The sequence below is a fragment of the Balaenoptera borealis genome, assembly GCF_965194805.1.
Source record: "Balaenoptera borealis genome assembly, chromosome: 1".
NCBI classification, from domain to species: domain Eukaryota; kingdom Metazoa; phylum Chordata; class Mammalia; order Artiodactyla; family Balaenopteridae; genus Balaenoptera; species Balaenoptera borealis.
Genome location: NC_138860.1, coordinates 169,019,774 through 169,042,362, shown reverse-complemented (window position 1 = coordinate 169,042,362; position 22,589 = coordinate 169,019,774). Strand labels below are relative to the sequence as shown.

Sequence of the window (22,589 nt, the reverse complement as noted above, 5' to 3'; positions counted from 1 at the left end):
GGGTATGGCCCCCAGGTAATTCCACCTCCTCCAGGAAGCCAACCAACCAATCAGAATCCAGCTTCTATACTCCCTCTTCATCACCAATAACCTTCCTCTACCCAGGACAGGAGCCAATCTCATTTATTTTAATTATCTGAACCTAACTGAGAACTAAGAGACCAACACAGAGTGGAACTGATTCTCCTCCTTTAACACCTGCTCTGCCTCCCCTCTGACCCTAGCAGTCAAGGCTGTTAAGGTTACAGAGACACCAGCAGAAAGGAGGGAGAGAAGGAGCTTCTGCCAGAGCAGGAAGGTAAAGTTAGACCCAGGAAGGATTTCCCAGCTTTTGAAGAGGCTATCTGGAACAATTAGAGTCCAAGTAAGAACAAGAACTCCCAGGAGATCTACTGCTCCATCCCAGCCACGCTAAAGGGGTACCTCGCAGCCTCTGCCCCAACAGAAAACTCACTTCCTCCATGGCACTGCTACAGAGCTGCAGCAGTGAGAGGGTTCTCCATACTGAGCCCTCCGCCCCAAATCACAGCAGAGGAGTCCCAGTTGTCCACAATGGGGAACCTGAGGACCAGAAAGGGCAAAGGAGTGGCCCCAGGGTCCCCCAGTCCTCTCTGGTAAAGGCTCAGATATACGGCTCTTCAAGCAAAGTTTCTGACCTTAGTCTCCTGCTGGACCCTGCTCCATCCCAGACATCTCAGTCCTGGAGAGTACTTTCTCGGTCACCTTAGCTCTCGTTCTTAAGTCTCTCAACCTCCCTGCTGCCGTTTTGAGACAGAAATGCAAGGTTTCTGGAAACAGTTGGCCGCTGAGAGAGACAAGGGTGTAAAGGTGTGTGTGGTAGTGGTGGTGATGGGGGGGTGGTGTCCATGTTTCTCACCAACCTGGCCTCCAGCCTCCAAGAAGGACAAACAGGAAAACTAATAGTCCTCATCCTGTGCCTCGAACCCAGTCTGCCCTGACATCTGGAAGTTCTTCCTGGTGTTTAGTTGTCATGACATGAGCTGCAAAGAAGTCAGTTTGCTTTGGCTGGGGCCTGAGAGGAGCTGGGCTCCATGGAGGGAGGCAGAGAGCTACCACTGAGTGGATACTGTATGCCAAGAGCAGCAAGAAGTGCATGTAAAAGTGGCATCCCATTGAACCCTCACGTAACCTGATGAGTTAGGGATTAGTATCCCTATTCACAGAGAAGGAAACTGAGCCATAGAGAGGACAACTAAACTTGCCCAAGGCCACACAGACAAGAAAGGGCAGAACTGGGATTCCAACCAGGCCTGGCACTGCCCAGTGGGACTGGGTCTTTGGTCAAGGGTACCTGGACAGATTCATCCAAACAGCTCTATGAGGTGACTGGGGGGCCCAGGAACCGGTGGTCACTATTACAGTGCACCCACCCACCCCCAATCTGGGAACATTAATAAGCAAAACACTCACGCATGCGCGGCCCACGTGCCCATCAGGCGGGATGAGAGAGAAGCAAACGGAACTGTCCAGGGATACTTGCCCAAACAAGTTCCGGCTCCGCCTCTATGTTAATGACATGCAGATATATGTAAATTTGCACACGCAACCGCTCAAACCTTTGGGAGCAATGGGGTGACACTGGAGCGGTTGCTATGGAAACCCCAAAGCGACCCTCCCTCCCCCTACCGCACAAGCAAACGCGTAGGCACGTGCACAAAGACCCAGGGTTCCTCGCTCCAGAGCCCAGAGGATAACGGAGTCGCGGAGGGTGTGACCGGAAGGACCCTCCGAGACGGCGTCCTGCCCAGGGGAAGCTGAAGCCCGCAGAAAGTCGCGGGGAGAGCAGCGTCGACGGCCGCCTTCCATTAAACCGAGGGAAGTTAGCTGGCCCTTCGGGTCCCCTGATACGCCTACTCCGGCCAAGCACCGTGAGCCCCGCCCAGCGTTGCTTAGCAACCCCGAGCCCAGCAACCTCCGGTCACGCCCCCTAGCAACAGCTCGCCTAATCCGCGCTCCTGGCCTCCTGTGCCAAAAGAAAGGCAAGGGGCTTGTGGACTAGAGCCAAAAGGTGGGTGAAGGTCATGCTGTCCAGCCCCCAGCCTCGAAGCAGGCTGAGGATTTCGGGGCTCACCTATAGCCCTCTCTGCGGGGCGAGGTGCCAGAGGGCCGCATGATCACTCCCATTTACAGAGGGGAAAACTGACGCTCCGAAAGGAAGTCCCAGCCCAGAGTACGGAGCTTTTTCTTCCCTGAGTGCTCGGGAAGGCAGCAAACGGTCTCCCGTCTCCCTGGGAGGAAGTCCTGGGCTTGGAGGGAGGGGGCGCATAGCCGTCCCCCAACTGCCCTGTGTTAAGAAAATGACCCAAGTTGCTGCCGACTTAAGAGTCAAGCCGCAGGTTGCAGGTAATTTGGGTAATTTGCATATAGCACTGAGGCCCTCACAAGGCCCTCGGAGCTTCCCCCCTCCCCGGTTCACCTGTCCCGTCCCCCCTCCTTGTCGCACCCCCGGCACCCCACCCCACCCCCACACACGCCCCCAATCCCTACGGCTAAATTCCCACACTTCGTCCCGCCTCCAGCTTGGCCTCCAGTCCTGCCAGCCCCGACCTCCATCCCAAGGCCTAGGGCCCCCTCTGCTGTCGGCCGCGGGTAGGGCAGCAGCACAGCTCATGGGGCAGAGAAGTGGGACTCCCCCAACTATTGCCCCATCTTCCCCAGCCCAGGGCGAGGCTGGTACATGGGTAGACTTCAGAGAAGGGGTGGGAAGAGATACACCCCTTCAGGCCGGGGCAGGGGTGAACGGTGGGGTCCTGCCAGAAGTTCTCTCCTCCAAGCCAGGCCCTGCTTCTGGACCCTGGGTTAGGTAGCGAGGAGGCAGTTAGTTCCCATGGCAATGCCTAGACTCAGCTCTCCGGAGGTACACACACACTGAGATGCCTTACAACTGTAGCTGCGGTTAAGAGCTCACTCCAGGCCCCAGGCAAAACAGCACCATCCTGCCCTATAACACCAGCCTCCAACCCCATCCTGAATGTCCACCCCCCACCCCGCACCAGGCCAAGGCCCTTGGCTTTCTCCGGTATCAGTCCCCAGGAGCGGGCAAGAGGAACAGAGAGGAGACATCCTATTTGGACCTCCCAACTTCCTCAACAGAGACCCACACACAGACATATGGTCACAGGCATGCGCACACACAGAGACCCTCAGACACACACAGAGATGCGTAGGGATTATGGCGGTAACCCCCAACTATCCAAAGGAAAAAGTCTTGGTAACTGAAAAATTTTAAATCCATTGCAACTTGCTCTCCTTTTCCTCTCTAACAATCTCTAAGTGTCTATGCCCCTTCAAAAGCCTCGTTTTTCTCTCTCTCCCCAACCTAGTGCTGCCTTCTCTCCCATCACTTCTTCCACCCAGTTCAAAATACTTGCAAAATGCTTCCAGAGCCCACCATGGCAACAACTGAACCCTGGTGCACAGTGATGGTTAAGGACCTCAGACAAGCAGCTGGCAAGGCTGCCCCCTCTATGCCTAACACTTTAGCTCTGCTGTATCTGTGCACAGAAACTCCCAGACACACCCACCCCAACCCACACGTGGCCAGGCCCAGGGTCCCTCCTGTCCAGCCAACACATGCAGTCTCAACTTTGCCAAATTCTTTACTAAACCAAAAATCAACACAAAGCAAACTGCAGAACAGGAAATTCAAACAGCTGACTGTCCCCTTCCTCTGCCCCTGTTGCTCTTTCTGGAGCACCTTAGGGTTCAGCACTGGTTAGGGAATTAAAGCCCCTCTTTTGGTGGGTAATGAGGGTAAGGTCTCTCCAGGAAGGGGACACTCAGAGCCAGCTCCATCTGTAGACCCCAAAGAGGAGTCAAGGGCTGGGCCAGGGGGCTCTGGAGCTGCAGGGGACTGGCAGAGGAGGCCAAGAATCCCAGGGGCTGCAGGAGGCTGGGCAGGAGGTCGGGGAAGTTGCTCCTGGCCTAGGGACCTCAGTGAGGCTTGGAGCTGGTGGCTCATGGCCACCAGGGATTTGAGATGCTGGAGCAGGGCTTGGTGGGGACAGGAAGCCCTGTGGCGGTGCTGGTCATGGCCAGCTGGTGAAGCTGAATAGGGATGCCAGGACTGGTACCAGCCTGGGTTTGGAGGCCGTTGCCCTCGCCCAGGACCCTGCCAGGTCTCAGGCTCTCCCCACAGTCTCCCCCTGCCTCTGGGAGGCCTCTGCCAAGCACAGATTCCCCTTGGGGCCAGGTTGCCTTTGCCCTGGCCCTGCTGCAGGGCACCCACCGGGGAAGGGGAGCCCTTCAGGGCTACGTCTGGCCCCCTGGCCTCTGGCTGGTAGTATCTCATCTCCACTTTTCTGTTGAAGGAGAGCATTTTGCGAACCTTCCCCCCGAAGGGGCTGGACTCTGCTGTGTCCAGAAGCCCTGCCTTGGGGAGCAGCACCGCCAGCAACAGGCTTGAGTGAGTGGCTTCCAGGCCTGGAGAAAGGGGGGGAAAGAGACCAAAGGCTTGGACGGAGAGAACTCATAGCCCCCAGAAGCTGCATTCTGGCTGTGGCAAGAGGTCTGGAGGTTAGACCCCAAGAAGAGCTTTCCAGTAGTGAGATGGGGCCCATGAGATGCTGGGGAAGTAAGTAGGAGGGTGTAAGATTTGCTCTCACAGTGTGTGAAAGGGTTCACTTGGCTGAGACTGGGGCATGGATGGTTTAATCTCAAGACTGTATGATTCAGTCTACCACACTGTCCCCAGGACAGGCAGCCCAGAAAGATCAAACACTACTCAGCAACAGGTACAGTCCACCCCTTGATACCCCCTCCAGCCCCCTCCCATGCTTTCCTGGATCCACGCCCTGGAGGCTATCCAGGCACAAAAGCCAAGCTTGGCCCAGGATAGCTGTGGTGAAAACATCTCTCTTTCCTCTTTTATTTAGGTCCTAATTTCAGCCAGTTGGTGGTCCTGCCTCTGTTCTGCTATGCTGGGGTCAAATGTGACTGGTTTCTCATCAAGGTGCCTGATTGGAGAGGCTGTATGTGTGGTGGTCGGGAGGCCAGTTTCTGCTACTGACTGGCTCTGTGACTCTGGACAAGTCACTTGCTTTCTCCCTACCTCAGTTTCCTCATCTATGAAGTGAAAAAATTAATAGCACCATCCTGAAGGGGTTATTTTGAGGACTAACTGAATTAATATAAGTAAAGCTTTCAGAATGTTGTCTGGCACATAGTAAACAATATACAAGTCTGAGATCTTCTTGTTTTTGTTCTCACATTTGCCCATCTCAGAAGTTCCCTTCTGAGATGTGCCTGCCTCCATGGAGACAGGGGTGACTGTGTCTACAACGCCTGTCTGGTCACCATGTGAGGGGAGGCAGGGTCTGGAATGGGCATCGGGCACTCACCTGGGCCTCCAAGAGGGCGCAGCCTGGAGGGCAGGGGCTGGAAGGCAGGCAGGGGCAGCAGGACCACCCCCACCTGTTCCACAGCTGCCAGGCCATGGCGCTGCTTGTCATTGAGGTAGGAATAGAGCAGGTGGCAATTCTGGGTGTCCCGAGAGCCCTGTGGGCACAGTCTGACCACGCAGACGTCCTGAGGTTGCAGGAAGGAGAGCAGATTTAGGAACAGTCATTCTTTGCTCCTGTGAACACCCCTGGTCTCATCTGAACCTCTGAGAACCCTGTGAGGAAGAGTGGCCCCATTTTCCCGAGGTGGAAACAGAGGGACTTGCCCAGGGTCACACAGTGAGTCTGCAGTCACAGTGGGAACTGGACCCGGATATCTTAAACCAGGCCTCTGCTCCAGAGCTGGAGCGAAAGAGCTCAGGGCTGGGGATATGGTGCTAGGAGGAGAGGTGGTGCCCAAGGGTGGGTGGTTACCTTGGCCTTGGCTGGGCAGATGCTGGCCAGAAAGTCCCAGACAGCACTGGGGGGGATGCAGCCTGCGGAGCGGATCACCTGGGGCAGGGCCTGGGGACAGGTAGGAGACCAGTCAGCCTCCCAGCTTCCCACCCACTTAAGGCAGACTCAATACCGGCTACCCGGAAGCCACAGCCTGTGGCCAAGAGGATTGACAGGCAGTATATCAGGAGCCCCAGTGGCTGCTGGAAAGCCCTAACTACCCCTGGAGGCCTACAGCCTGTCCTGGCCAATCTCCTCCACTTCTCAGAAGCCCCTTACTCCCTCCTCTAACCCCCTACCCTCATCCAACACTTAGCTGATCATTCACTCACTCAACAATAACTCCTAAAACCCTTCTCTGGGCCAGGAGGCACCAGACCCTTTTCCTGGGTCCTTCCTGCTTTATGCCTTGGGTTATAGGGAGTCCTTTGCCCATGCGTCTCTGCAGGAGTGGGGCTGCATCTAGCCTAGCACAGGGCCAAGCACAGAGAGGGAGCCAATGACTTGTTTCAGAAGGAGTGAGTGGGTGAATGAATGAATGGGGGTGTGTGTAGCTGACTGGGCTGGTCAGGGTGCAAGGGAGTCTCCGGCGAGCAGGGCAGGAGTACCCGGATGAGCCGAAAGCTGTGCCCCGAGACCAGCTGGGCCTTGACCTGGAACCGCTTAATGGAGAACATGTCCAGAGACCCCTCCCAGGGCGGCTGGCTGGGCAGGGCTTTTGTGGACCCAGCAGGCATCTGGAGCCTAGAGGGAGGGACAGAGAGAACAGGGTCAGGTGAACAGGTCACCAGGGCTTCCCCAGCAGCTCCTTAGTTTTCAGAGAAGGTCCTGTGTCCCCACTGTGGGTGCTGGAACACTGGTCCAAACATGGCCTTATGTGGTGGAGACCAGTAGGCAGGGATGATTAGTTCCATTGCACAGATGGGGAAACTGAGGCCCACACAAGAGGCAGGATTTGCCTAAGGCCATATGGAAAAACCCACCCTGTGTCTGCTGCCTCCCCCACCAACCCTGCCGGTTGCCCACCTCCTTGCCCACTGCCCCATACCTGTCCTTGGGCTCCGTGGGAGGCTTCTCCTTGGTTTGGGGCATCTCTGGAGAGGACATAGGGACTAGGCTTGGGGCTCTCTGGAAAGCATCATCCCCCATCCTCCTGGTGGCTATGAAGGAGGCTGGCTGCTCACACAAGGGCTTCCAGTCTGCAAAGCGGAGAGGCAGGAGCTAAAACGCAGGCCGGCAGCTAGGCTGAAGCCAGCCCAGGGCATTAGAAATGGAGTTTGAACCAGGTCCTTTTTGAGGTGACCTGGAACACGGGTACCCCCGCCCCACCACCTTCCCCCCAAGCCATGAATCCCTGTTGCCGCTGAACCCCACACTCAGCCCCGGCCTGCCCACCACCCCTGTGCCCCTCCTGTGTCTCCCTCCCACCCATGCAGATGCGGCAGCTGGGGTCTAGGAAGTGGTGCTCGTGCTGCTCTGTGGTGTCCTCGTGCTGCTCCGTGGTGCCCTTCGATGTGGCAGGCAGGGCCAGTGGGTCGCCGTCTATGGACACCATGGGTCCCTGGGAGGCAAAGGAGGAGAGAGGGGTGGGCTGGGAAGGCGGCTGGGGAGGTCAGCAGCCCTCCATGAGTAGGGGGCCCTCAGGGCTGTGGTTTTATTTTTCTAAATAATATATTCTTTAATTACAAAAGTATCGTGAACTTGTTACAGAAAATTTCGAAAATACAGAAAATTTGAAAATTAAAAAAAAAAAAAAATCACCCCTTGTCCCACCACTCAGAAACAACTGTTGATATTCTGGGTATCCCTTTATAATAGTTTATCTATACACAGAGTTTTGGGGGTCCTTTTGTGGTTCATGTGTCCAGGAACCACAGCAAAGGTATCTGCCATGTTATACCGCCCCTGTAGACATTGCACTGATGGGGTGGGCTGGAGTGTACGCATCACCTCTGCTGCTAGACAATCAGGTCGTTCCCAGGCTTTCACTGTAACACATAACACTGAGGACATCCTTATGCTGAAAGTATTTTCCTAAACTTTCAATTATCTCCTTAGGACGAGTTCTCAGAAGCAGATGACAGAATTGGGGAGAATGAACGTTTTTAAGAACCTTGATGCCCAATGCCAAATCACCCTCTTTTCCTCATAATAGAAACAGCTTTAAACACACAACAAACATTGCTTCAGGAAGATTTGAAAAGATCTTGAAACTCTCACTCTGGCCTTAAAACCACCTCCAGAGCAGTGACAAGGCACAGGCTTTGGAGTCAGAGAGCCTGGGTTCCAGTCTCCCCCACTGCCAACTAAGTGACCTTGGGCAAACGGTTTCAGGTGCCTCATCCAGAAAACTGGCATCACCCATCTTGTAGGTTATATCGTGAGGTTTGAACGAGGCATTGTTTGTAAAAGTGGCACATAGTAGGTGTTCAATCGGAAGAAGTGTTGCTATTCTGTTATCTTCCCCTCCCCTACTCTGCCGCCCCTTCTCTCGTCCCTCTCTCTCTGGCTCCTCCCCCTACATTTACATTCAATTTGCTCAGGGAATACAGGTTGGTTTGGGTTGGGGAGCAGCCACGCCCTCTTAGGGCTCCTCTCCGCACAGCCAGGAGGTCTGGTTGTTGGCCTGGATACTGGTGAGGGAGAGCAGGGATTTTTGTCGGTCAAGGTCACTGCCATTTCCCCAGCGAACGTGGCTCAAGGGACCCTGCGCTCCCCCATCCTGGACACACAGCTGATTAGACCGGGGTGAACATCTGACCCACGGGACACCCAACCAAAGCCAGAGCAGCCTTCTCCTGAGAGTGACTGAAGTGAGCCAAGGGGGCGCTCTGATTGGCTGCAGGAGGCTGAGGGGATGGGTTCATTGATTCGAGGGCTGCTGAGCCATCCTGTTGAGCCATGTGCAAGGAGGAGGAGCCAAGGGGGAGGAAGAAGCAGGATGGACAGGAGGATGGGGCAGATCCCCCACAAAAAAAAGGACACTCTGCACAGACTGCTCTGGACTCCAGGTGGTACCCTGCCGGAGCATCCCTAAGTTCTTCTGCTGAATAGAGCAAGTCTCTGCTCCTTACATCCAAAAAGTCCCTGCCTCAAACAGTGTGTCCCTCCTGCTTCCCAACCTGGGATCTGGTCGGAATGCCTGAGCTCGGGGGGAACTGCGGAGATAGGACTCACTACTACTCACATGAGGTGCCCTGGGGTTAGGCCACAAGGAGGGGGAGCAGCACTGAGAAGGTGCGGACAGGCCCGGCGCCGGCGTTTGTCTCACCCCACGCTCACCCAGACCCTGTGCGGCGACCATCATCCCCCTATTTACGATGAAGACCGTGGGCCTCAGCGTAGTCAGATGACTTGCCCAAGGCCACACAGCTGGTGAGGTGAGGGGTCGGATCCGAGGGCACAGGCCCTGCCTGGCACCACGTCAGGCTCCCACTTACCACCAGATCCTCCAGGGTCAGCATCTGGTCCATGTCCCGCAGGATCTCGACTTCCCCCTTGTGGGTCAGTTTGGAGGCCGGGAGGCTGCACGGCTCCTTCTGTAGCTGCTCAATCATCTCCAGGCTCTGAGGGGCGGGGCAGCCCCAGCTCAGCCAGGGTTGGAGGACTTTGGCCACCAAGAGCCCAAGTGCTCCCTCTCCTCCCTTGAGGCCCCTCCGCTGCGGCTCCCCTTCCGTGCCAGCCCTCTCCCTTCCTCCACGTCTCTGCTTCTGCCAGTCCCTCACCTGGAGACCCCCCACCATCCGCCTCGCCTCTCCATTTGCCACTCATTTATCCTCCAACTCAAACCCGGCCTCCCCCAGGAAGCCTTCTTGAACTTCGCCTTCTCGCACGAGTCAAATCTGCCCCTGACCGTATCCCACCCACCCTCTGCCCGGGGAAGAGTGTGGGGTAGTCGAAAGAGCACAGGCTCTAGAGCACCAGCTGTCATTAATAAAGACCCACAAGATGGTGTGGCCCTGGGCAAGCCCTTCATTGCTCTAAGCCTTAGTTGATCTGTTCTCTAGAAATGAAATTAAGAGCATCATATTAAACAGCTTATGTTGAGTGCTTAGCCTGGAGCCTGGCTCATAGTAAATGCTACTTGTGATTCTTATTGTTGATCAGTGTCATCATATCTGAAACAATTCCTGAAAGCCTGTCTCTTCCTTTCTAACAACCCCTGGAGGACAGAAGCCGTGTCCTCCCAGCAGGGTTGGCTTCGTGGGCATGGGCTCCATGCAGTAGCCCAGGGCCCTGCGCCTAGAAGGACCTCATGCTAAATACTGCCGTCATCTTGAAATTCTTTTTTTTTTTTTTTCTTGGCCACGCTGCCGGCATGCGAGATCTTAGTTCCCCGACCAGGAATCGAACAAGTGCCCCCTGCAGTGGAAGCACAGAGTCTTAACCACTGGATCGCCAGGGAAGTCCCTGAAATTCTTAATCGTTGAACAAAGCACCCGCATTTTCATTCTGCACTGGCTCCACAATTTACGTAGCTGGTCCTGGTTGCCCACAGTGCCCGGACAGAAGCTCAGAGTGGACGGATGCTCCTAATGGATTCCAGTTATTAATTCTAACCAGCCCAGTGTCTGTCAGAACAAGGGCCTTAGTGCCCCAGCCCATCCCACGGGCCCTGCTCCCTCGATCAGTCCCTCCCTTCCTCGCCGGGGCACCAACAAATATTATGCAAGCATCTCCTGAAGCTGGCTCAGTGCCCACACCTTCCCTGCCCCTGTGCAGTTCCCTGGGAAGGAGAGACCCACGGACGCAGGGTGTATGGGGGTGTATCTGTGAACTGCTGGAGGCTGTGGGGTTCCTCACTCCGCCTGGGGCACTAGGAAGACTTCCAGCCTTTTCTGGAACTTCTGGGACTGGGACTGAAGCAGGGGCATCACACTGGGTCTGCGCCCCATGGATGGCGGATGACAATCCTGGATTCCAGACTCGGGGCCAACATCCCCAGTACCCCCACCCACCAGCCCAGCTCCATAGCAAAGCAAGTGGAAGACGACACCCCCGGGGGCGTCACCTCTCTACTGAGCTCTCCATCTCCAATCCCCTTCATTTCTGCCCCTTTTCCCTTTTTTTTGGTGGAGAGAGTCTCTCTGACTCTCTCCCTGTCTGCCTGATCTTCCTGTTCCCTCGTTTCTGTTTCTGTCTGTCCTGTGCTCCCCTGTCTCATCACCTTCCTCCTCACTCTTTGTCTCTGTCTCTCCCGCACCATCCTCGGGCCTCCCCCTCCCCAAACCCCTTCTCCATGTCCTGACTTGACCCAACAGCTCACCCTCTTCTCCTCCTGGTCCCGCCAGCGGGCCAGCTCTTGGGGGGCCAGCTGGACCGAGCTCATCCGCACCAGGCCGTGGGGGCTGACGTCTCCGTGAACCACTTTGAGAAACAGGTCCTGCAAGGGCAGGGGCTGCACCACACTGCTTGGAGAGCCCCACCCAACATCCTGCTGGGGCTTCCCACCTCTGAGGGGGACCCAGCCCAGCCCAGAGCCCCACTCACCGGGTTCCTGGGGTCCCGCAGGTTGAACAGCAGGCTGCGGTACTTGTTCTTGTAGCGGCCGTTGGTGGCTTGTGTCAGGTCAAAGAGGGCTGCCTCGATGCCAGCAGCGATGCCCTCCACGGCCTCCTCACTCAGCACCAGGTCTGGGCGCTCCTGAAGGCTGTGGGGCACAAGGGCAGGGCCAGGGCGCCGAGCCCGAGAGGGAGACATGGGTGGAGAGCAGGGTCTGGGCCAGCTCTGGTTTCTATTCTGCACATTTTCCTACATGAACCCACTTATTCTCCCCCCAACTCCGTGAAGAAGAGGTATTATCATTCTCCATTTACAGATGGGGTGACTGAGGCTCACAGAAGATAAGGGGCTTGCCTGAGGCCACACGATGAGTAGAAAAGTAAGATCGGATTGCTCAGCCCCTGCTCTATCCCTGGCCAGTGAACCGGGGTATGGAGGGAGGGGAGGAAGCCTGGTGGGGGGGAGGGTAAGGCATTGGTCAGGGGAGGGGAGGGAGCCCTGGCCCTGGATGTAACCCTGAATCTGCTACTGACTTGCTGTGTGACCTTTGCAAAACTCTGTCCTCTCTGGGCCTTGGTCTCACCATTAGTAAAATGACAGCTCTGTGCTCAGATCTCTGAGATAGTCCCAACACAGAGTCTCACTGTGTCTGAAAGTATTTGCTGTGGGTGACGTCCACGAGGACCTGAGCAGACACTGAGAGCTGCAGCGGCTTAATGAGAAAGCACAACCCCGAAGCCAGAGAGACCCAGGTTCAAATGTGTGGGCAAATGACCTCACAGGACAAAATGGGGTAGTCATACACACAGAAGCCCTTAGAACACGGCACAGCCCTGGGAGGTGGTGTGTGTGAGGGCAGCCCTTCAGGATGTCCTGGATGTCAGGGAACGCGGAACAAGGCCTTACCGACTCCACAGCGCCTCCTGCATGGCACGGACCACAGTGCCCCGTACCCCGATATCCAGGGGGAGCTTCTCCTGTTGGGGCTGAAGCTGAGCTGTGGGGAAACAGAGTCACTGGCGCCCGGTGGATGCTCAGGGGCAAGGGGAGGGGGTGACTCAATGCTGAGGGGCTTAGGCAGGCAGGGGAGGGGTCCCACCCTCAGGGACCCAGGGCGTCTAGGATGTCTGTCTGGGAGCCGAGTCCAGGCAGCCAGCGGGCCCCACCCCTTTGGGGAAGGACTACAGGCTGATTGGGGGTGGGAGAGGAGAGGAGCCTTAGCAGGGGCTGGGGCCCGGAGCTGGCTGGGAGCCCCCTGCGCGCTCAGCAGTCCCTAGAAGACAGACGGCTGCCGAAGGGCACCCTCCACGGCCCCTCACCTGAGTCCTCTCCCCGCGCTTGCTCACCAGGCTCCTCCTCTTCAGCCTCCACTGGGCCACACTGTAGGGGAGGGGTGAGGAACCGAGGCCCTGTCCCTGGGTGCAGCCTCCCAGCCCCAGGGGGACCCTGCTTCCCCAGTCGCCTCCCCAGCCCCACATTCCCCCTACCCCTGCTCCAGGGAGGCATGCCGTGTGGCCAGGGCAGAAGCACTCACCCCCGGACACTCAGCACCAGCCTCCTGAACGGGAACCGCCTCCTGCAACAGAATGAGGATGTGGAGCCCCTGGGCGGAAAGGAATGACTCCTCGGATGGTGGACGGGGTCAGAGAGGCCACCGGAGCCCCATGCTGTCCCCCCGAGGGAGGTGGCTAGAGGATCTTGGGATGGCAGGACATGAGGGGCGGCCAGAAACAAAGGTCAACAACTGCTCTCTCCCCAAATGCATGGAGGCCCAGCCCCTCCCTTCCTCCTCTGCTCCGGTCAAGCTCCTGAACTCAGTAGTGTATGAGAAGGAACACACAGACCACCGCCCCGGGGGGCGGCCAGCCAGCAGAGGTCTAACCCTGCCTCTGGCTATTACGTTCTGTGTGACCATGTGCAAGTCACAGCGTCTCTCTGGGCTGCAGCACCATCTCTGTGAATCAGGTGTGCATGCGCCTCTCCCAACAGGATGAAGAGACATGTCAGCGTAAAGAACATCTTCTGTACCTGGCACCCCGCGGGGCCCTGGGCCATGGGCCTTTCCTTCCTTCTGGGCCTCTGGGCAGGTGAGGCTGAGTTGACCTCCATCATGTCCTCCAGAACCTCCAGCTTTGGAGGCAGCAGCCCCCTTGCCTGGCCGTAGCTGATGGCCCCCAGGAGGTGGATCACTGCCCCAGAACCAACCTGCCAGGGGAGAAGAGCCCTTCAGAGCACTAGCCTCACCTGCAATTGTTTCCTGTCCTCGCTCTTCCCCGCTGAACTGTAAGCTCCATGAGGACAGGGAGCATGTACGTCTTAGCCCCCACTGTATTCCCAATGCCCAGAAAAGGCTGGCACAGAGGAGGGCTCTATAAGTGTTTGCTGACTGCCTGGCCTCCATCCTAGGAGAGGAACCTGTCTTCATTCCCATCCTCTCGGCTTCCCCTCTCACTCCCAGTCACGTTCAGAGTTACCTGGACCCTGTACTGAGACCCTTCTCACCCTTCTGACCAGAGATGCATCTTACCAGGGAGCCATATCCTGTTCTGAGCCCACCTTCTCTTCCTCAAAGCTCTGTCCTGCCCCTTTTCCAGGGTCACTGACTTGCCTTTTGCCCCTGAAACAGCCACGTGGTGAACACGTCCACCACCCTCTCTGAAAGCCACAGCCACGCGGTGAACACGTCCACCACCCCCTCTGAAAGCCTGCTGATCACCCCTCTATTGACCCTGAGAGGAAGCCCTTCATGACCATTTCAGGATGCAGAGTGGTTCTGGGTCTTCTAATGAGATATAGAATCTCTCTTGCTCCCCTTTTTGCATTGGCTGCCAGGAAGCTTAGTATTAACTTTAAGCCTAGATGTTGTACCTTCCCAGGATTGGGTGCGGGGGGGTGTTGTAACAAGATTTCCCCTTCTCCTTCCCCTTTTCTTGCTTTCTTTAGACTTTAACCCATTTGAGTACGTTTTGATTCTTTTAATTTATTACAAACCACAGGGAATTGTTTTGAAAGTAGACGGGTCTAAAAACTAATCTTTGAATGAATGATCATGAATGGTCAGGTTCCAAGGTTTGGGGGAAAATAGAGGTCTGAGATTCACATCATAGGAAGTTGGGAGTACTAGGAAGCTCCGGAGGAGGGCAGGCTAGGGCAGGGGGCTGGGATTGTCTCTGGGGAGGACCCCTCCCACCCCACCACACCTCAGGAGAGAGAGGAAAAACAGCAGTAATAAAAAGGAAAAACCTACGTAACACACATGCTTCACCCCATGGGCCGTTTTCATTGCCTCCTTGGAGAGAAAGAGGATACAGACATTAGAATTCAGAGGACCCAGTGACCCCACTGCAGGGAATTCACAAGAAAATACACACAAAGGTGAAAGATGTACATTCAGTGTTCACTGGGTTGGCATTTACGACAACAACAAAAAAGTTGGGTACAATCCAGTGTCCATCAAAAGGGTAATGGTTAATAAACGGTGACATATCATACTATGGATTCTAAGTGGCCATTAAAAAGAGTGAGTAGTAATAAAAAACTACCGTTCATCAAGGGCTTATAAAGCAGCTGACCCTGGAGGAAGCATGTCATACATGATCTTATTAAGGTCTCAGAACAACACTATGAACTATGTACTATTTCCATCCCCATTTTACAGATGAGGAAACTGAGGCTCAGAGAGACTCTGAAAAGTCCCATAGCTACTAAGTGACAGAGCTAGGATTAGAACCTAGTTCTGTCTGACTCCGAAGCCCAGGCATTTAACTGCTGGGCTATGTGGAGAGCACTGACAGATATGGTAAGGTTCATGGAAAGATGGCAAGCTGTATTGTTTGGAGAAAAAGAAAAAAATAGGTTATGGAGCAGTATGTGTTGCATAAGCCTATTTATGTAAATATATATTTATAGATGCATAATAGAAGTTATCTCTGGGGAACGAAATTCCAGGGGGATTTTCACTTTCTACTTGTAGACACGGGTATTTATGTTACTCAGAATGAGCATGTGTCTCTTTTATAAGCACAAACATACTTTTTAAACTAAAAGACAAGTTCAGAACAATGTGTGTAGTGTGTTACCTTTTGCTTTAAAAAGAGAAAGATTTTTTCATTGTATTTGCTTGAATCAGCATGAAATATCTCTGGAAGTATTCACAAGAACCTGATAACAGAGGCTTCCAATAGGAAAGGGACTGGGAGTTGGGAAGGAGACTTTTCACTTTTTTTTTTTTTTTTTTTAACCATGGGAATGAATCAGCCTTTCAAAAAAGTAAATTGAGATGGGGGGGAGGGGGTGGCAGAGAGAAAACAGGGGACATCTGGGAAGGAAAACAGGAAAGAGATTAAGAATGGTCCTTCACAGTTTAAAACCTTTTGACTGGCCCCTGTTCTCAGGGGTCCACATACCAGAGTTTTGAGGCTCCAAAACAATAGGCAGCAGAATCAGACCAGCAAAGACTTTAGATACTGGACTTAGCAGACAAGAATACAACATATGTATGTATGATATGTTTAAAGAAATAAAAGGCAATGTTGAACATATGAGTGAAGGGCAAAATTATGTATTAAAAATATTATATATATATATATATATATATATATATATATATATATATATAAAATCTGAAGGACAGATTTGGTTGGGGACAAAACACGACTTCTGGAAATAAAAATACAATAATAATAACTATTAAAATTTAAAAGTCAGTATATAGGTTTAATAGCATATTAGACACAGCTGAAATAAGCTAGTGAACTAGAAGATAGACTTAAAGAAATAATCCAAAATATTCACAGCACAGAGACCGTGAAACACAATCAAAGAGACACAAAGGCTAGAGCGAAAGGACTAATATCACTCTGGAACTAAAGTTCCAGAAGGAGAGAGGAGAGAATTGAGCAGAGGGAGTATTTGAAGATAGACGGCTAAGAATTTTCTGGACTTGATAAAGGACGACAATTTACAGATTCAAAAAGCTCAGTGAATTTCAAAAAGTTTAAGTAAAAGTAAATCCACACCTAGACACATCATAGTGAAACTGTTCCACACCAATGATAAGGAGATCCTGGGCTTCCCTGGTGGCGCAGTGGTTAAGAATCCGCCTGCCAATTCAGGGGATACTGGTTCGAGCCCTGGTCTGGGAAGATCCCACATGCCGCAGAGCAACTAAGCCCGTGTGCCACAACTACTGAGCCTGCGCTCTATAGCCCGCGAGCCACAACTACTGAAGGCCGTAAGCCACAACTACTGAAGCCCGCACACCTAGAGCCCATGCTCCGCAACAAGAGAAGCCACTGCAATGAGAAGCTCACGCACTGCAACGAAGAATAGCCCCCGCTCACCACAACTAGAGGAAGCCCTCACGCAGCAATGAAGACCCAACACAGCCAAAAATAATAAATAAAATAAATAAATTTATTTTTTAAAAAAAAAGGAGATCCTAAAAGCATTGAGAGAGGGGGAAAAATTCTACACTTTAATAGCACTGAAAATGTGCTACCACTGTTCTGAATGCTTTCCTTGTTAGTTCACTTAATCCTCATCACAACCCTGTGAGCTAGGTACTGGTACCATTATTGCCCCCATTTTACAGAAGAGGAAACTGGAGCACAGAGAGGTTAATCAGCTTGCCCAGTGTCATACAGCTAGTAAACCAAAGATCTAAGATTTAAATCCTGGCAGTCTGATTCCAGAGGCCACACCTTTAACCACTAACGCTATAATGCCTGCCTCTCACAAAAAGACACTCTACCTGCAAAGGAATGGTAGTTAGACTAACAGCTAACTTGTCAATAGTAATATGGAAGCAAAACATAGTAGAATAATATTTTCAATATGCTTAAAGAAAATATCAATTGTGTACCCACACAAAATATTTTTTGAGAATGAAGATAAAATAAAGATATTATAACATTTAAAAAACAGAAATAGACTCACAGACATAGAAAATAAAGTTACGGTTACCAAAGGGGATAGCGGGGGCAGGGAAGGATAAATTAGGAGTTTGGGATTTACATATACCCATTACTATATATAAAATAGATAAACAATAAGGACCTACGGGGTAACTCAGGGAACTATATTCAATATCTTGTAATAACCTATAATGGAAAATAATCTGAAAAAGAACAGATTCAGTGAACTGAATCACTTTGCTGTACACCTGAAATACTGTAAATTATACTTCAATTTTAAAAATGGTTTAAAATAAAAAATAAAGATATCACAGAGAAAACCAAGAGAGTTATTGTTTTTCTTGATAATTTTATTTTTCTCAATAAACAAAATGTTAAAGGATGAACTTGAGGCAGAAGGAAGGAAAAATGATCCCAGATATAAAAGCTGAGATGTAGAGAGGAATTCTGAGCAAAGAAAATGATAACTATGTTGTTAAATCTAAACGAACACTGATAATATGAAACTATAATATTTGTGTAATTTGTGGGATTAAAAAAATAACTTAGGACCAACTTTCTAGATAACAACAGCACATAATTTGGGAAGGTGCATGCTTGGAACTAAAGCATTCCCAGATCATCATATTACTTCAGAGGAAGATAAAGACAGTAACTTCCTTTATACTTTGATAGGTACAAAATAAGACAGTAGGAATAGAGTCAAATAAATCAGTAACTACAACAAGTGTAAATGGACAAATATTTCAGATTAATGCAAAAATTATCAGAACTTTAAAAAAAGAAAATCCAATTATAAGACACTTATAAAACCTATTTCTGAAACACAACAATGCAAAAAGGTTAAGAGAAAAAAATGGAGTAATATGTGAGTGGACAAATACTAACCAAAATAAAGTTTTGTAGCTACACTAGTCTCAGACAAAACAGACTTTAAGGCAAAAAATAATTAGAGTCAAAGACCTCATTACATAATGATTAGCAGTTTCACCAGAAAGCTAACAACTCTAAATGTATAAGCGTCTAATAACATAATCTCAAAAAACATAAAGTAAAAATTGACAAAGGTATGAGGAAAAAGACAAAACCACCACTATAGCATGAAATTTTAATGTATTTCTCTAACTATTGCTAAATCTAGCTGACAAAATAATCAGTAAGGATAAAAAAAATTGAATGAAAACAATGAAGAAGCTTAATCTGTGTACATATATAGAACACTTAATATACACATTCTTTTCAAGTATACATGTAACATACATGAAAATTAAGCACAACCTGAGCCATAAAGCAAATCTCAACAAATTTCAAAAGACTAGTATTTTTTAGACCAATGCTGACCAATTAATTACAAATGTAAGCCATAGGTGTATCTTTAAGTTTTCTAGTAGCCACATTAAGAAAAGGTAAAAAGAAACAAGTGAAATTCATTTTATATTTTACTTACCTCAAAATATCCAAATATTATCATTTTAACATGTAATCAATAAAAAACATTATTAATGAAATTTTAATTTCTTTTTTTCAGTGACTAAGTCACTGAAATCCAGTATGTATTTTACACTTACAGTACATCTCAATGTGGACTGGCCAGCTTTCTTTTTTTTTGGCCACGCCACACAGCATGTGGGATCTTAGTTCCCAGGGATTGAACCCACACCCCCTGCATTAGAAGCACAGCGTCTTAACCACTGGACCACCAGGGAAGTCCCCTGGCCAACTTTCAAGTACTCAGTAGACACAAGTGGCTAGTGGCTACCACATCAGATGACTCAGATAAAGATCACTTTCTCAGACCACAATATGATTAAGTTAAAAAGCAATAACAAAAAGAAAAACATAGAGAAAGAGAGAGAGAAAGAAAGTAAAGAAAGAAACTCATATGAATGGAAATTAAGAAATACACTTCTAAATAACACATAAGCCAGGGACTTCTCTGGTGATCCAGTGGTAAAGAATCCACCTTCCAATGCAGGGGACGTGGGTTTGATCCTTGGTCGGGGAACTAAGATCCCACAGCTGAGGGGCAACTAAGCCCACGTGCCACAACTACTGAGCTTGCGCACCTCAACTAGGGAGAAGCCCATGTGCCGCAAGGAAAGATCCTGCATGCCTCAACGAAGATCCCATGTGCCGAAACTAAGACCCGATGCAGCCAAAAAGTGAATTAAATAAATATATATAAAATAAATAAATAACACATAGGCCAAAGAAAAAATTGTAATAAAAGTTATGAAATACTGAGAATTGAATGATAATAAGAAAGACATATATTAGAGTGTGTGGATGGAGCTAACATCATCATTAGAGGTTCCTTTATAACTTTAAATGACTATTAGAAAGGAAAAAGATAGAAAATTAATGAACTAAGCATCATTCTTAAAATATTATAAAAATAAGAGAATAAATGGAAAGAAAGATGATACTGAAAACAAACATATAATGGAGAGGATCAACAAAACCAAAAATCAGGTCTTTGAAAAGACTATAGAAACAAACAATTCTCTGCCAAGATTAAGGAAAAGAGGGAAGGGACAGCAAGACAATATTTAGAATGAGTAATCATGAGTGCACAGATATTAAAAAGATAAGAGGCTATTGTGCAATACTTTATGCCAACATGCAAGTAGATCTGAAAACTCAGATTAAATGGATACATTTCTAGAAAAATGTAACTTACCAAAATTGACTCAAGGAAAAAATTTTTTTAAACTGAATAAACCTATAAGCATAGAATTAATTGAATCAGTAGGGAAGGAATCATCTTCCCTAAAGAAAATACCAGTCCAGACTTCTTTTTTTAAACCAGTAATGCTACCGAAATGTTCAAAGAACAAATAATTCCAACTTTATACAAATTACTGCAGCAAATGGAAAAAGGGAAAACACTCTACAATTCATTCTATGAGGCTGCAAAACCGAATACTAAAACCTCACAAGGACACTATAAGAATAAATCATTTCAGGCCAGTTAACTCATCAATAGAAATACAAAATTTCCAAACCAAATATTATCAACATGAATTCAGAAAACATAAAAAAGATATAACATGATCAATTTTGGGTTTATTCCAGAAATGCAAGATTGACTTAACATTTAAAAAACCCAACTCATTAAATTAACATTAGTAAGAGAATAAAAGTCATATTATATCAAAAAATGCAGAAAATACACTTCTTAAAATGTACTGTCCATTCAGAATAACAAGGAAATCAGGAATAGAAGGGAGCTTCCTTAACTTGATAAAGTATCTATATAAAAACACAGCAAACATCACACTCATGCTGAAATGATGACCACATTCCCTTTGAAATCCAGAACAAGACAAAGTTCCCTGTTGTTACCCTATTACTACTTCTATTCAATATTATACTAAAGGTCTTAGCTAGCACAGTAAGGAAAGGGGGTGGGGGAGATGTAAGAATTGGAAAGGAAATAACAAAACTCTCATTATTTGCAGGTTATATGACTATCTACATAGAAAACAAAAAAAAATCCTAATAGGTAAATTATATAAATTAATAAAAGATTTCTGCAAAATCAATTGCATGTTATACGCCATCAATAGTTAGAAACCGCAATTTTTAAAAGTTACCATTTTATAATACATAAAAACATAAAGAAATAAAATCAGACATTATGTGCTTTCTGATGGAAAGACCACACCACCACCTAAAAAGTAGTCGGCCCCAAAACTTTGAATCCAAATCTAATTAAAGCTCCAGGTTTAACCACAAGTTCACAGAAAATACAGAAGACAGAGGAACAGGTTTCACTATACCACAGCAATGCAATAAGCTACGGGACAAACAACCTAGTTTCTTCAAAAATTACTGCAAGAAAAACAAGATTGGAAACAGACCTATACGTTAAAAGAGGCTTACAAGGCATATCAACCAACTGCAATATGTAGATTTTACTTAGATCCTGACTTTAAAAAGACAAAGTATAAAAATAAATTATCATCTTTATGAAACTATTGGAAATTTGGATATTAAACAAACATTTGATATTGAGGAATTATGGTCAACCTTTAGAGAAAATAATGCGTGGTTGCTAGAGTTGGGTGATGAGTACAAGAGATTTCATTCCAGGGGCCGGTCATTTTTTTCTGTAAAGAGCCAGAGAGAAAATATTTTAGGCTTGCTGGCTATACGGTCTCCATTGCAATCACTCAACTCTGCCACTGTGGTAGGAAATCAGCCATGGACAATATGTTAACAAATAGTTGTGCCTGTGCTCCGATAAAACTGTATTTACTAAGCCAGCTGAGGTGACCAAAGCGTGGGTGACAACTTGCCAACCCCTGCTTAAAATTCAATCTACTTTTACATATATATGAAATTTTCCATAACAAAAAGTTATACATAGATATAGTATTTAGGAATAAATCTGAAAAAGATATGCAAGACTTTTATGGAGAATGTATAAAACTTTATTGAAAAACAATAAAGATGATCAAAATAAATGGAGGAATATACTATGTTCATGGATTGGAAGACTCAATATTGTAAAAATGTTAGTTCTGCACAGGTTTTTTCAAGTGTGGAAATTGACAAGCTGATTGTAATATTTATGTGAAGGAGAAAAAAAAAGTTAAGAGTAAAGATCCTCCTGAAAATAACAAAATTGGGAGACTTTTCTTGCTAGATATCAAGAATTATTAATAATTATTATAATTAATATAAAATATATGCATAAGGAAAGAAATTTTAAACAAGATGAGCATAGGGAGAACAAAACCAATCCCACATATATGGAGACTTGAGTTATGACAGGGCTGGCATTGCATATAACTGGAGAAGGACAGAATTTTCAGTAAATGGTGTTGAAACAATTGGGTATCCATATAAAAAAGTGATATACCCCATATCACTCACAAAAATCAATTCCAGGCAGATTATAGACCTAAGTGTGAAAGGAAACACAACACTACATAGAAGAACATCTTCATGACCTTGAGATAGGGAAGAAATTCCTTAAAAAGATTATACATATTAGGATACATTAAAATTAAGAATTTCTCCAGCAATTCTACCTCTTTTTAATTCCAATTCAATTCAACTTCCACTTCTGGGTAGACACAAAAGAACTGAAAGCAGGGACTTGAATATTTGTATACCAATGTTCATAGCAGCATTATTTACAATGGCTAAAAGGTTGGAAATAACCTAAATGTCCATCAACAGTTGAATGGATAAACAATATGTGGTAAAGGCATACAATGGAATGTTATGCAGCCTTAAAAAGGAATGAAATTCTGATGCATGCTACAACATGGACCTTGGAGACATTATGCTAAGTGAAATAAGTCAG

General features: G+C 48.6%; 1 protein-coding gene across 8 annotated transcripts in view; it reads right to left on the bottom strand.

Moving 5' to 3' along the window:
• Positions 1-2,494: 2,494 nt before the first annotated feature.
• The window catches only part of SPOCD1 (SPOC domain containing 1), a 169,865-nt gene continuing 149,770 nt past the window's right edge, over positions 2,495-22,589 (bottom strand). For 5 of the 8 annotated variants that reach the window (XM_082345336.1, XM_082345335.1, XM_082345333.1 and 2 more), the window contains 14 exons: positions 14,605-14,646; positions 13,386-13,562; positions 12,892-12,933; positions 12,677-12,737; positions 12,264-12,354; positions 11,346-11,505; positions 11,122-11,238; positions 9,296-9,421; positions 7,284-7,416; positions 6,904-7,054; positions 6,464-6,599; positions 5,835-5,924; positions 5,361-5,547; positions 2,495-4,443 (listed from right to left, as the gene is read on the bottom strand). In XM_082345336.1, coding sequence (XP_082201462.1) covers positions 3,737-4,443; positions 5,361-5,547; positions 5,835-5,924; positions 6,464-6,599; positions 6,904-7,054; positions 7,284-7,416; positions 9,296-9,421; positions 11,122-11,238; positions 11,346-11,505; positions 12,264-12,354; positions 12,677-12,737; positions 12,892-12,933; positions 13,386-13,562; positions 14,605-14,646 — 2,220 coding nt within the window. In that variant the 3' untranslated portion in view covers positions 2,495-3,736. The remainder of the gene's footprint in view (positions 4,444-5,360; positions 5,548-5,834; positions 5,925-6,463; positions 6,600-6,903; positions 7,055-7,283; positions 7,417-9,295; positions 9,422-11,121; positions 11,239-11,345; positions 11,506-12,263; positions 12,355-12,676; positions 12,738-12,891; positions 12,934-13,385; positions 13,563-14,604; positions 14,647-22,589) is intronic. The other 3 variants (XM_082345334.1, XM_082345337.1, XM_082345338.1) reach the window with 3 other exon arrangements.